The 13997-nt window shown below is 54.9% G+C and overlaps 3 protein-coding genes across 11 annotated transcripts in view; 2 read left to right on the top strand and 1 right to left on the bottom strand.

Moving 5' to 3' along the window:
- Nucleotides 1-13997, bottom strand: part of KATNAL2 (katanin catalytic subunit A1 like 2) — a 409798-nt gene that overhangs the window by 347569 nt on the left and 48232 nt on the right. The gene's annotated exons all lie outside the window — the stretch shown is intronic.
- LOC129137899 (elongin-A3) lies at nt 3359-4996 on the top strand. Its single transcript, XM_054672202.2, has one exon. It carries the CDS (start codon nt 3359-3361, stop codon nt 4994-4996), a length of 1638 nt encoding a protein of 545 aa, XP_054528177.1.
- Nucleotides 9263-10900, top strand: LOC134808686 (elongin-A3-like). The gene has a single exon (XM_063796136.1). The coding sequence runs from the start codon at nt 9263-9265 to the stop codon at nt 10898-10900; it is 1638 nt and encodes a 545-aa protein (XP_063652206.1).

Here is a 13997-nt window from a genome sequence, read left to right as displayed (position 1 = left end):
TTTAGGTTCTCCATCAGGAAGTCTAAACCTGCCAATCAGAGTTTCTAATTACCGTGAGATGACCGGGTTAACTACCCTGAGTTCACCTCCTACGAGCTCCTGCAAGCTTTGGTGAAAGTTTGCATTCTAACTCAGGGCATTTGTTGGCTTCACGCGGGCTGCTAATGACAGGTCCGTGTGCCAGATACGACACACACACATACACACAAAGAAAGACACACGCACACACACGCACGCACGCATAAGCACGCACGCATAAGCACGCACACGCACGCGCACACACACACACACACCATTAAGTAAACTTGGTTCTTAGGCGTTACTGACAGTGAGGGGTAGAGAGAGAAATAGAAAGACCTAAGCCACAAGGCAAAACCCAGCAAGGGCAGCAGAAGAGATCAAAGTCCTGTGCCCTTGGCTGTCAGCAGAGTGGGTGCTGGGAAGCTTCTGGAAGCAGGCACCTGAGTGGATGCCGGTGCACGTGAAAAGAGGCCTTCAAGCCTGAAGAACACGTAAGGAGCCAGAACAGGGTGCCACAGAGATACTACCCTTAAGGAAGACAGAAAAGCATTCGTTCCGGGGAAGGGGACATAATCCAATCAAGCGACCCTGTGAAACTCAGACATGTCCGGGCACGGTGACTCACGCCTCTATTCCCATCGCTTTGGGAGGTGGAGGCCGGCGGACCCCCTGAGGTGCGGAGTTGCAGACCAGCCTGACCAGCATGAGGAAATCCGGTCTCTTCTAAAAAGACGAAACTCGGTTGGGCTTGCTGGCGAGCGCCTGTAATCCCAGCTACTCAGGGGGCTGAGACAGGAGAATCGCTTGAACCCGGGAGGCCGAGTTTGCAGTGAGCCCAGATCCCACCATTGCACTCCAGCCTGGACATCAAAAGCCAAACTCCGTCTCAAATTAAAAACACAAAACCTCAGAAAAGCTTCCCCAGCAAGGGCCAGAGACAACGCCGGTCTCTATTTCTTGACAGCAATTCAAGAGAGAATCTCGGGTGGCTTGCAAAACTCACAAGAGAGCAGAATATCCTCCCCAAGGCAGAGAAGCCACACGCTCTTACTGGAGGTGGAGTAGCCACCGATCACGGTGCAGCCCCTCCCCACTCCCAGCCAGAAACCCCAGCCCCTCGGAACCAAATCCACTGGCAACAACCTTTCTTCCTGGAAAACGTTTCCCCTGCCAAAATGCAAAACAAACATGATACAAGCAAACGCAACTCAAAACACAAACACAAGGAAACAATCCGAGCAAGCTCTAGCCCCTCATAGCTCATCGATGCCCCCACTGGCATGCTACTGAAAACAGCGGCTGCACCCATTAAACTCATTCATTACTGGAGAACGAGACAAACCTTAGCAGATCCCTGCTCCCACAGCGACAATCCCGCTCGAAAACACAGAAAGGAAACAACCCCCGCACAAAATATAAATCTACCCCAGATAGAATTCAGCATCAACCTAAGGATCCTGCTGTAACATTACTACACTGACCCAGGACAGCTCAATTCTCTTCCCACCTGTTTACAAGATAAACCTCATTCAGGGAGCTCTGGAAGCATCGCCACTATTGCACTACGATCCTCTTCGTGAGGCAGCTGGAAGTCTGGAAACACAGCAAATTTATTTATTTCTCTACACAACACGGAGGGTAATTCTCAGAAAAGGCTTAACACCCGAATCCCCATTCCCCGATTCTCAGGCTATAACGATTATCTTTCTGCGGAAGAAACACACACACACACACACACACACACACACACACACACACACACTGAGAGAGAGAGAGAGAGAGAGAAAGTCACGTGAGAATGTAAACATTAAGCGAAATCGCCGCTGACAGCAGAAACAATAGCCGACACCATAGACACTTCAAATGGTTCTGTTTTCCTCATTTGGACTGACAGGTGAGAGTGGAACTCGGCTGCCCAAACCGTGGCACCAATATCAGCTGCAGGCCAGAGCAAGCCTTTCCGAGGAGATTTTAAACAACCGGTGGGAGCAAGATCCTGAAGCATTTCTTCCAAGATTGGTCACAGGAGATGAAACCTGGCTCTACCGGCAGGATCCTGAAGACCAAGCACGAAGCCATGGCTACCAAGAGGTGGCAGTGCTCCAGTCGAAGCTGCAGAGGAGCAGTCAAGAGCAGAGGTCATGGCCACCGTTGCGGGGGGGGGGGAGGGGGGATGCTAGAGGGATTCTGCTGGTTGACTTTCTGCAGGGCCAAACCCTGATCACATCTGCTCGCTAGCAGAGCGTTTTCAGAAAGTTAGCCAAAGCTGGAGCGAAGAAGGTCCCCACCAGAGAGTTCTTCTCCACCACGACAGTGTTCCTGATCATGCCTTTCTTCGAACAAGGGCAGCTGGGCAAGACTTGCCATGGGAAACCGTGAGGCGTCCACCTCACAGTCCTGATTTGGCGCCTGCTGACTTCTCTTTGTTTCCTTGTCTTGGAAAACCTGTAAGGGGCACCCAGTTTTCTTCAGTTAACAATGGAAAAGAGATTGCATGGAAATAGTTAAATTCCCAGGACCCTGGGGGCTTTAGGGATGGGCTAGACGGCGGGGAAAAGACACCGCTTCCAGAAGGGTCTTGATGTTCATGGAGCCGAGGTTGAGGAGTAAAATACGCCTTTTTCCTCTTTCTCCCTTAATCCCACTTTTCTACCAATGTTTCCAAGTCCCCTCACACAACGTCAATCCCAGGTAAAGAGCTGTCATCCTCTGTTGGTTCCTCTTCCTACGATTCTGTCTTGCGGTGTTGTTATTTTCGCTTTTACTCCCAAGAAGATACTCTCTCTGTCTTTTGGAATCCACAGATGTGGAAGCTGGGAACATGGAGGGCCAACGGTAGAACTCAGTGGGGTGTGTCCAGGCTGCAATTAACCTAATGAACCTGCGGGGCACAGCAGTCCACCAGGCGTGGACCGTCCCGATTGGCTGCATTGGGCTGAAGGAATGAATTCCTATCGGGGCGGGGCAGCCCAGGGGCCCAGGGGGTCAGGTCTTGAGCCCTGGGTGGGCCCGGGGCTGGCTATATAAGGCCGGGCTCTGGCAGCGGAGCTTCACTCCGCCTTGGACGGCGCACCGCACAGGTCACTCCAGGCTGCGGCTGCACATCCCGAGGAACAGAAGCGGGCCTGCTCAGCTGTCTGCAAGGACCGGCGTTCCAGACCAAGTGGCCCGCTGCTCCGAGGACCCAGCTCGCTCCAGGCTGTGACTCCACATCCCGAGGTCGCTGCCTGGCGACCGGGCAGCGAGGACCGGCCACCCCAGACTGCCTGTGCCGCCGCCCCGAGCTCGGACAGAGCCGCGACCGTGAGGACAGCGACGCCTGCACAGCTCTGGCGAGATGGCGGCAGGGTCCACTACGCTGCCCGCAGTGGAGAAGCTGCAGGTGCGTCTGGCCACTAAGACGGACCCGAAAAAGCTAGAGAAATATTTGCAGAAACTCTCCGCCTTGCCCATGACGGCAGACATCCTGGCGGAGACTGGAATCAGAAAGACGGTGAAGCGCCTGCGGAAGCACCAGCACGTGGGCGACTTTGCCAGAGACTTGGCGGCCCGGTGGAAGAAGCTGGTGCTCGTGGACCGAAACCCCGGGCCTGACCCACAGGACCCTGAGGAGAGCGCTTCCCGACAGCGCTTCGGGGAGGCTCTTCAGGACCGGGGAAAGGCCTGGGGCTTCCCAGAAAACGCGACGGCCCCCAGGAGCCCATCTCACAGCCCTGAGCACAGACGGACAGCACGCACAACACCTCCGGGGCAACAGAGACCTCACCCGAGGTCTCCCAGTCGCGAGCCCAGAGCCGAGAGAAAGCGCCCCAGAATGGCCCCAGCTGATTCCGGCCCCCATCGGGACCCTCCAACGCGCACCGCTCCCCTCCCGATGCCCGAGGGCCCTGAGCCCGCTGTGCCCGGGGAGCAACCCGGGAGAGGCCACGCTCACGCCGCTCAGGGTGGGCCTCTGCTGGGTCAAGGCTGCCAGGGCCAACCCCAGGGGGAAGCGGTGGGGAGCCACAGCAAGGGGCACAAATCGTCCCGAGGGGCTTCGGCTCAGAAATCGCCTCCTGTCCAGGAAAGCCAGTCAGAGAGGCTGCAGGCGGCCGGCGCCGATTCCGCCGGGCCGAAAACGGTGCCCAGCCATGTCTTCTCAGAGCTCTGGGACCCCTCAGAGGCCTGGATGCAGGCCAACTACGATCTGCTGTCCGCTTTTGAGGCCATGACCTCCCAGGCAAACCCAGAAGCACTCTCCGCGCCAACGCTCCAGGAGGAAGCTGCTTTCCCTGGACGCAGAGTGAACGCTAAGATGCCGGTGTACTCGGGCTCCAGGCCTGCCTGCCAGCTCCAGGTGCCGACGCTGCGCCAGCAGTGCCTCCGGGTGCCTAGGAACAATCCGGACGCCCTCGGCGACGTGGAAGGGGTCCCCTACTCGGTTCTTGAACCCGTTCTGGAAGGGTGGACGCCCGATCAGCTCTACCGCACAGAGAAAGACAATCCCGCACTCGCTCGAGAGACAGATGAATTATGGAGGATTCATTGTCTCCGGGACTTCAAGGAAGAAAAGCCACAGGAGCACGAGTCTTGGCGGGAGCTGTACCTGCGGCTTCGGGACGCCCGAGAGCAGCGGCTGCGAGTAGTGACCACGAAAATCCGATCCGCACGTGAAAACAAACCCAGCGGCCGACAGACAAAGATGATCTGTTTCAACTCTGTGGCCAAGACGCCTTATGATGCTTCCAGGAGGCAAGAGGAGTCTGCAGGAGCCGCTGACCCCCGAAATGGAGACATCGAGCCAGCCCCCAAGCCCGCAGGAAGCAGCCAGGCTCCCTCCGGCCTCGGGGACGGCGACGGCGGCAGCATTAGCGGCGGCAGCAGCAATCAGCACGCGGCGCCCGCGGACAAAACCCGAAAACAGGCTGCCAAGAAAGTGGCCCCGCTGATGGCCAAGGCAATTCGAGACTACAAGGGAAGATTCTCCCGACGATAAACTCAGGACTTGCCTTACACATAAAATCTGGGGGGAGGAGGGCCAATGCAAAGTCAATGCGGGCTGGGGAACGAAACTTCCGACGGACACCAGAACCCTTGGCTTGGTGCAAAGTTCAGCCTCCCAATCCTGCAGGTGTCAAGTGCTGGCCCTGCGATTTTTGCCTCCCACACCCAGCCACTGCCTCCCTGCTTGGAGGACACCTCAGAATTCAGAAGATTTTATGAACGCATTCGGATCAATTCCGCTTTGGTGGTTCACTGATCGTCTTTTAAATAACGCCCTAGTTGCAATCACAAATCAGGTACAAGCTGTGAGATTCCCTTTCGTCTTTTTTCCTTTCTTTTGAAATCATCCAGTACATAAGGAAGGACTTCTTAGACACAAACTCTCAATCCATCAGTTGACACTGATAACTCCGACTACGCAAAATGATTTCTTGCTGTTGGTGTTTTCTTTTAGAGAAAAGGCCGGGCATGATCCTGTAATCGTCAGCCATCCTCCTCTGGGAGGCCGAGGAAAGCAGATCGCTGCAGCCCAGGAGGTGGAGAACAGGCTGGGCCAAACGGAGAAACCCCGTCTCCACAAAAGATACCAAAATGAGCCCGGCGTGGTGGCACGGCCCCTGTGGTCCCAGCTTCTTAGAGGGCTGAGGTGGCAGGATCGCCTGAGCTGGGCAAGCGGAGGCTGCAGTGACCCTTCCTCATTCCACTGCACTCCAGCCGGGGCGACACAAGCGGAGCACATCTCAAAGAAACCTGCTGTTTATTTGAAGAGAGGAACTCTTGGATTTCATACATAAATGCTAACAACTGTTACGTTCCTTAAGTCAAACTACTTTTACTAAGCACCGCAAAGAATCAATCCCAATCTTTTCACCCAGAACCCCTGTGAAAGAATGGCGACACCTTAATCAGCTTCTTTAGGTTCTCCATCAGGAAGTCTAAACCTGCCAATCAGAGTTTCTAATTACCGTGAGATGACCGGGTTAACTACCCTGAGTTCACCTCCTACGAGCTCCTGCAAGCTTTGGTGAAAGTTTGCATTCTAACTCAGGGCATTTGTTGGCTTCACGCGGGCTGCTAATGACAGGTCCGTGTGCCAGATACGACACACACACATACACACAAAGAAAGACACACGCACACACACGCACGCACGCATAAGCACGCACGCATAAGCACGCACACGCACGCGCACACACACACACACACCATTAAGTAAACTTGGTTCTTAGGCGTTACTGACAGTGAGGGGTAGAGAGAGAAATAGAAAGACCTAAGCCGCAAGGCAAAACCCAGCAAGGGCAGCAGAAGAGATCAAAGTCCTGTGCCCTTGGCTGTCAGCAGAGTGGGTGCTGGGAAGCTTCTGGAAGCAGGCACCTGAGTGGATGCCGGTGCACGTGAAAAGAGGCCTTCAAGCCTGAAGAACACGTAAGGAGCCAGAACAGGGTGCCACAGAGATACTACCCTTAAGGAAGACAGAAAAGCATTCGTTCCGGGGAAGGGGACATAATCCAATCAAGCGACCCTGTGAAACTCAGACATGTCCGGGCACGGTGACTCACGCCTGGAGGTGGAGGCCGGCGGACCCCCTGAGGTGTGGAGTTGCAGACCAGCCTGACCAGCATGAGGAAATCCGGTCTCTTCTAAAAAGACGAAACTCGGTTGGGCTTGCTGGCGAGCGCCTGTAATCCCAGCTACTCAGGGGGCTGAGACAGGAGAATCGCTTGAACCCGGGAGGCCGAGTTTGCAGTGAGCCCAGATCCCACCATTGCACTCCAGCCTGGACATCAAAAGCCAAACTCCGTCTCAAATTAAAAACACAAAACCTCAGAAAAGCTTCCCCAGCAAGGGCCAGAGACAACGCCGGTCTCTATTTCTTGACAGCAATTCAAGAGAGAATCTCGGGTGGCTTGCAAAACTCACAAGAGAGCAGAATATCCTCCCCAAGGCAGAGAAGCCACACGCTCTTACTGGAGGTGGAGTAGCCACCGATCACGGTGCAGCCCCTCCCCACTCCCAGCCAGAAACCCCAGCCCCTCGGAACCAAATCCACTGGCAACAACCTTTCTTCCTGGAAAACGTTTCCCCTGCCAAAATGCAAAACAAACATGATACAAGCAAACGCAACTCAAAACACAAACACAAGGAAACAATCCGAGCAAGCTCTAGCCCCTCATAGCTCATCGATGCCCCCACTGGCATGCTACTGAAAACAGCGGCTGCACCCATTAAACTCATTCATTACTGGAGAACGAGACAAACCTTAGCAGATCCCTGCTCCCACAGCGACAATCCCGCTCGAAAACACAGAAAGGAAACAACCCCCGCACAAAATATAAATCTACCCCAGATAGAATTCAGCATCAACCTAAGGATCCTGCTGTAACATTACTACACTGACCCAGGACAGCTCAATTCTCTTCCCACCTGTTTACAAGATAAACCTCATTCAGGGAGCTCTGGAAGCATCGCCAGTATTGCACTACGATCCTCTTCGTGAGGCAGCTGGAAGTCTGGAAACACAGCAAATTTATTTATTTCTCTACACAACACGGAGGGTAATTCTCAGAAAAGGCTTAACACCCGAATCCCCATTCCCCGATTCTCAGGCTATAACGATTATCTTTCTGCGGAAGAAACACACACACACACACACACACACACACACACACACACACACACACACTGAGAGAGAGAGAGAGAGAGAGAAAGTCACGTGAGAATGTAAACATTAAGCGAAATCGCCGCTGACAGCAGAAACAATAGCCGACACCATAGACACTTCAAATGGTTCTGTTTTCCTCATTTGGACTGACAGGTGAGAGTGGAACTCGGCTGCCCAAACCGTGGCACCAATATCAGCTGCAGGCCAGAGCAAGCCTTTCCGAGGAGATTTTAAACAACCGGTGGGAGCAAGATCCTGAAGCATTTCTTCCAAGATTGGTCACAGGAGATGAAACCTGGCTCTACCGGCAGGATCCTGAAGACCAAGCACGAAGCCATGGCTACCAAGAGGTGGCAGTGCTCCAGTCGAAGCTGCAGAGGAGCAGTCAAGAGCAGAGGTCATGGCCACCGTTGCGGGGGGGGGGGAGGGGGGATGCTAGAGGGATTCTGCTGGTTGACTTTCTGCAGGGCCAAACCCTGATCACATCTGCTCGCTAGCAGAGCGTTTTCAGAAAGTTAGCCAAAGCTGGAGCGAAGAAGGTCCCCACCAGAGAGTTCTTCTCCACCACGACAGTGTTCCTGATCATGCCTTTCTTCGAACAAGGGCAGCTGGGCAAGACTTGCCATGGGAAACCGTGAGGCGTCCACCTCACAGTCCTGATTTGGCGCCTGCTGACTTCTCTTTGTTTCCTTGTCTTGGAAAACCTGTAAGGGGCACCCAGTTTTCTTCAGTTAACAATGGAAAAGAGATTGCATGGAAATAGTTAAATTCCCAGGACCCTGGGGGCTTTAGGGATGGGCTAGACGGCGGGGAAAAGACACCGCTTCCAGAAGGGTCTTGATGTTCATGGAGCCGAGGTTGAGGAGTAAAATACGCCTTTTTCCTCTTTCTCCCTTAATCCCACTTTTCTACCAATGTTTCCAAGTCCCCTCACACAACGTCAATCCCAGGTAAAGAGCTGTCATCCTCTGTTGGTTCCTCTTCCTACGATTCTGTCTTGCGGTGTTGTTATTTTCGCTTTTACTCCCAAGAAGATACTCTCTCTGTCTTTTGGAATCCACAGATGTGGAAGCTGGGAACATGGAGGGCCAACGGTAGAACTCAGTGGGGTGTGTCCAGGCTGCAATTAACCTAATGAACCTGCGGGGCACAGCAGTCCACCAGGCGTGGACCGTCCCGATTGGCTGCATTGGGCTGAAGGAATGAATTCCTATCGGGGCGGGGCAGCCCAGGGGCCCAGGGGGTCAGGTCTTGAGCCCTGGGTGGGCCCGGGGCTGGCTATATAAGGCCGGGCTCTGGCAGCGGAGCTTCACTCCGCCTTGGACGGCGCACCGCACAGGTCACTCCAGGCTGCGGCTGCACATCCCGAGGAACAGAAGCGGGCCTGCTCAGCTGTCTGCAAGGACCGGCGTTCCAGACCAAGTGGCCCGCTGCTCCGAGGACCCAGCTCGCTCCAGGCTGTGACTCCACATCCCGAGGTCGCTGCCTGGCGACCGGGCAGCGAGGACCGGCCACCCCAGACTGCCTGTGCCGCCGCCCCGAGCTCGGACAGAGCCGCGACCGTGAGGACAGCGACGCCTGCACAGCTCTGGCGAGATGGCGGCAGGGTCCACTACGCTGCCCGCAGTGGAGAAGCTGCAGGTGCGTCTGGCCACTAAGACGGACCCGAAAAAGCTAGAGAAATATTTGCAGAAACTCTCCGCCTTGCCCATGACGGCAGACATCCTGGCGGAGACTGGAATCAGAAAGACGGTGAAGCGCCTGCGGAAGCACCAGCACGTGGGCGACTTTGCCAGAGACTTGGCGGCCCGGTGGAAGAAGCTGGTGCTCGTGGACCGAAACCCCGGGCCTGACCCACAGGACCCTGAGGAGAGCGCTTCCCGACAGCGCTTCGGGGAGGCTCTTCAGGACCGGGGAAAGGCCTGGGGCTTCCCAGAAAACGCGACGGCCCCCAGGAGCCCATCTCACAGCCCTGAGCACAGACGGACAGCACGCACAACACCTCCGGGGCAACAGAGACCTCACCCGAGGTCTCCCAGTCGCGAGCCCAGAGCCGAGAGAAAGCGCCCCAGAATGGCCCCAGCTGATTCCGGCCCCCATCGGGACCCTCCAACGCGCACCGCTCCCCTCCCGATGCCCGAGGGCCCTGAGCCCGCTGTGCCCGGGGAGCAACCCGGGAGAGGCCACGCTCACGCCGCTCAGGGTGGGCCTCTGCTGGGTCAAGGCTGCCAGGGCCAACCCCAGGGGGAAGCGGTGGGGAGCCACAGCAAGGGGCACAAATCGTCCCGAGGGGCTTCGGCTCAGAAATCGCCTCCTGTCCAGGAAAGCCAGTCAGAGAGGCTGCAGGCGGCCGGCGCCGATTCCGCCGGGCCGAAAACGGTGCCCAGCCATGTCTTCTCAGAGCTCTGGGACCCCTCAGAGGCCTGGATGCAGGCCAACTACGATCTGCTGTCCGCTTTTGAGGCCATGACCTCCCAGGCAAACCCAGAAGCACTCTCCGCGCCAACGCTCCAGGAGGAAGCTGCTTTCCCTGGACGCAGAGTGAACGCTAAGATGCCGGTGTACTCGGGCTCCAGGCCTGCCTGCCAGCTCCAGGTGCCGACGCTGCGCCAGCAGTGCCTCCGGGTGCCTAGGAACAATCCGGACGCCCTCGGCGACGTGGAAGGGGTCCCCTACTCGGTTCTTGAACCCGTTCTGGAAGGGTGGACGCCCGATCAGCTCTACCGCACAGAGAAAGACAATCCCGCACTCGCTCGAGAGACAGATGAATTATGGAGGATTCATTGTCTCCGGGACTTCAAGGAAGAAAAGCCACAGGAGCACGAGTCTTGGCAGGAGCTGTACCTGCGGCTTCGGGACGCCCGAGAGCAGCGGCTGCGAGTAGTGACCACGAAAATCCGATCCGCACGTGAAAACAAACCCAGCGGCCGACAGACAAAGATGATCTGTTTCAACTCTGTGGCCAAGACGCCTTATGATGCTTCCAGGAGACAAGAGGAGTCTGCAGGAGCCGCTGACCCCCGAAATGGAGACATCGAGCCAGCCCCCAAGCCCGCAGGAAGCAGCCAGGCTCCCTCCGGCCTCGGGGACGGCGACGGCGGCAGCATTAGCGGCGGCAGCAGCAATCAGCACGCGGCGCCCGCGGACAAAACCCGAAAACAGGCTGCCAAGAAAGTGGCCCCGCTGATGGCCAAGGCAATTCGAGACTACAAGGGAAGATTCTCCCGACGATAAACTCAGGACTTGCCTTACACATAAAATCTGGGGGGAGGAGGGCCAATGCAAAGTCAATGCGGGTTGGGGAACGAAACTTCCGACGGACACCAGAACCCTTGGCTTGGTGCAAAGTTCAGCCTCCCAATCCTGCAGGTGTCAAGTGCTGGCCCTGCGATTTTTGCCTCCCACACCCAGCCACTGCCTCCCTGCTTGGAGGACACCTCAGAATTCAGAAGATTTTATGAACGCATTCGGATCAATTCCACTTTGGTGGTTCACTGATCGTCTTTTAAATAACGCCCTGGTTGCAATCACAAATCAGGTACAAGATGTGAGATTCCCTTTCGTCTTTTTTCCTTTCTTTTGAAATCATCCAGTACATAAGGAAGGACTTCTTAGACACAAACTCTCAATCCATCAGTTGACACTGATAACTCCGACTACGCAAAATGATTTCTTGCTGTTGGTGTTTTCTTTTAGAGAAAAGGCCGGGCATGATCCTGTAATCGTCAGCCATCCTCCTCTGGGAGGCCGAGGAAAGCAGATCGCTGCAGCCCAGGAGGTGGAGAACAGGCTGGGCCAAACGGAGAAACCCCGTCTCCACAAAAGATACCAAAATGAGCCCGGCGTGGTGGCACGGCCCCTGTGGTCCCAGCTTCTTAGAGGGCTGAGGTGGCAGGATCGCCTGAGCTGGGCAAGCGGAGGCTGCAGTGACCCTTCCTCATTCCACTGCACTCCAGCCGGGGTGACACAAGCGGAGCACATCTCAAAGAAACCTGCTGTTTATTTGAAGAGAGGAACTCTTGGATTTCATACATAAATGCTAACAACTTACGTTCCTTAAGTCAAACTACTTTTACTAAGCACCGCAAAGAATCAATCCCAATCTTTTCACCCAGAACCCCTGTGAAAGAATGGCGACACCTTAATCAGCTTCTTTAGGTTCTCCATCAGGAAGTCTAAACCTGCCAATCAGAGTTTCTAATTACCGTGAGATGACCGGGTTAACTACCCTGAGTTCACCTCCTACGAGCTCCTGCAAGCTTTGGTGAAAGTTTGCATTCTAACTCAGGGCATTTGTTGGCTTCACGCGGGCTGCTAATGACAGGTCCGTGTGCCAGATACGACACACACACATACACACAAAGAAAGACACACGCACACACACGCACGCACGCATAAGCACGCACACGCACGCGCGCACACACACACACACCATTAAGTAAACTTGGTTCTTAGGCGTTACCGACAGTGAGGGGTAGAGAGAGAAATAGAAAGACCTAAGCCACAAGGCAAAACCCAGCAAGGGCAGCAGAACAGATCAAAGTCCTGTGCCCTTGGCTGTCAGCAGAGTGGGTGCTGGGAAGCTTCTGGAAGCAGGCACCTGAGTGGATGCCGGTGCACGTGAAAAGAGGCCTTCAAGCCTGAAGAACACGTAAGGAGCCAGAACAGGGTGCCACAGAGATACTACCCTTAAGGAAGACAGAAAAGCATTCATTCCGGGGAAGGGGACATAATCCAATCAAGCGACCCTGTGAAACTCAGACATGTCCGGGCACGGTGACTCACGCCTCTATTCCCATCGCTTTGGGAGGTGGAGGCTGGCGGACCCCCTGAGGTGCGGAGTTGCAGACCAGCCTGACCAGCATGAGGAAATCCGGTCTCTTCTAAAAAGACGAAACTCGGTTGGGCTTGCTGGCGAGCGCCTGTAATCCCAGCTACTCAGGGGGCTGAGACAGGAGAATCGCTTGAACGCAGGAGGCCAAGTTTGCAGTGAGCCCAGATCCCACCATTGCACTCCAGCCTGGACATCAAAAGCCAAACTCCGTCTCAAATTAAAAACACAAAACCTCAGAAAAGCTTCCCCAGCAAGGGCCAGAGACAACGCCGGTCTCTATTTCTTGACAGCAATTCAAGAGAGAATCTCGGGTGGCTTGCAAAACTCACAAGAGAGCAGAATATCCTCCCCAAGGCAGAGAAGCCACACGCTCTTTCTGGAGGTGGAGTAGCCACCGATCACCGTGCAGCCCCTCCCCACTCCCAGCCAGAAACCCCAGCCCCTCGGAACCAAATCCACTGGCAACAACCTTTCTTCCTGGAAAACGTTTCCCCTGCCAAAATTCAAAACAAACATGATACAAGCAAACGCAACTCAAAACACAAACACAAGGAAACAATCCGAGCAAGCTCTAGCCCCTCATAGCTCATCGATGCCCCCACTGGCATGCTACTGAAAACAGCGGCTGCACCCATTAAACTCATTCATTACTGGAGAACGAGACAAACCTTAGCAGATCCCTGCTCCCACAGCGACAATCCCGCTCGAAAACACAGAAAGGAAACAACCCCCGCACAAAATATAAATCTACCCCAGATAGAATTCAGCATCAACCTAAGGATCCTGCTGTAACATTACCACACTGACCCAGGACAGCTCAATTCTCTTCCCACCTGTTTACAAGATAAACCTCATTCAGGGAGCTCTGGAAGCATCGCCACTATTGCACTACGATCCTCTTCGTGAGGCAGCTGGAAGTCTGGAAACACAGCAAATTTATTTATTTCTCTACACAACACGGACGGTAATTCTCAGAAAAGGCTTAACACCCGAATCCCCACTCCCCGATTCTCAGGCTATAACGATTATCTTTCTGCGGAAGAAACACACACACACACACACACACACACACACACACACACACACACACTGAGAGAGAGAGAGAGAGAGAGAAAGTCATGTGAGAATGTAAACATTAAGGGAAATCGCCGCTGACAGCAGAAACAATAGCCGACACCATAGACACTTCAAATGGTTCTCTTTTCCTCATTTGGACTGAAAGGTGAGAGTGGAACTCGGCTGCCCAAACCGTGGCACCAATATCAGCTGCAGGCCAGAGCAAGCCTTTCCGAGGAGATTTTAAACAACCGGTGGGAGCAAGATCCTGAAGCATTTCTTCCAAGATTGGTCACAGGAGATGAAACCTGGCTCTACCGGCAGGATCCTGAAGACCAAGCACGAAGCCATGGCTACCAAGAGGTGGCAGTGCTCCAGTCGAAGCTGCAGAGGAGCAGTCAAGAGCAGAGGTCATGGCCACCGTTGCGGGGGGCGGGGGGG

This window comes from Pan troglodytes, chromosome 17, assembly GCF_028858775.2.
Source record: "Pan troglodytes isolate AG18354 chromosome 17, NHGRI_mPanTro3-v2.0_pri, whole genome shotgun sequence".
Taxonomy (NCBI): domain Eukaryota; kingdom Metazoa; phylum Chordata; class Mammalia; order Primates; family Hominidae; genus Pan; species Pan troglodytes.
Note: the sequence above shows the minus strand (reverse complement) of the source record. Positions and strands in the feature narration are given on the sequence as shown.

Bases quoted from the DNA above. Each gene is read 5' to 3' on its own strand.
- LOC134808686 (XM_063796136.1), top strand. From the start codon at position 9,263: ATGGCGGCAGGGTCCACTACGCTGCCCGCAGTGGAGAAGCTGCAGGTG.
- LOC129137899 (XM_054672202.2), top strand. From the start codon at position 3,359: ATGGCGGCAGGGTCCACTACGCTGCCCGCAGTGGAGAAGCTGCAGGTG.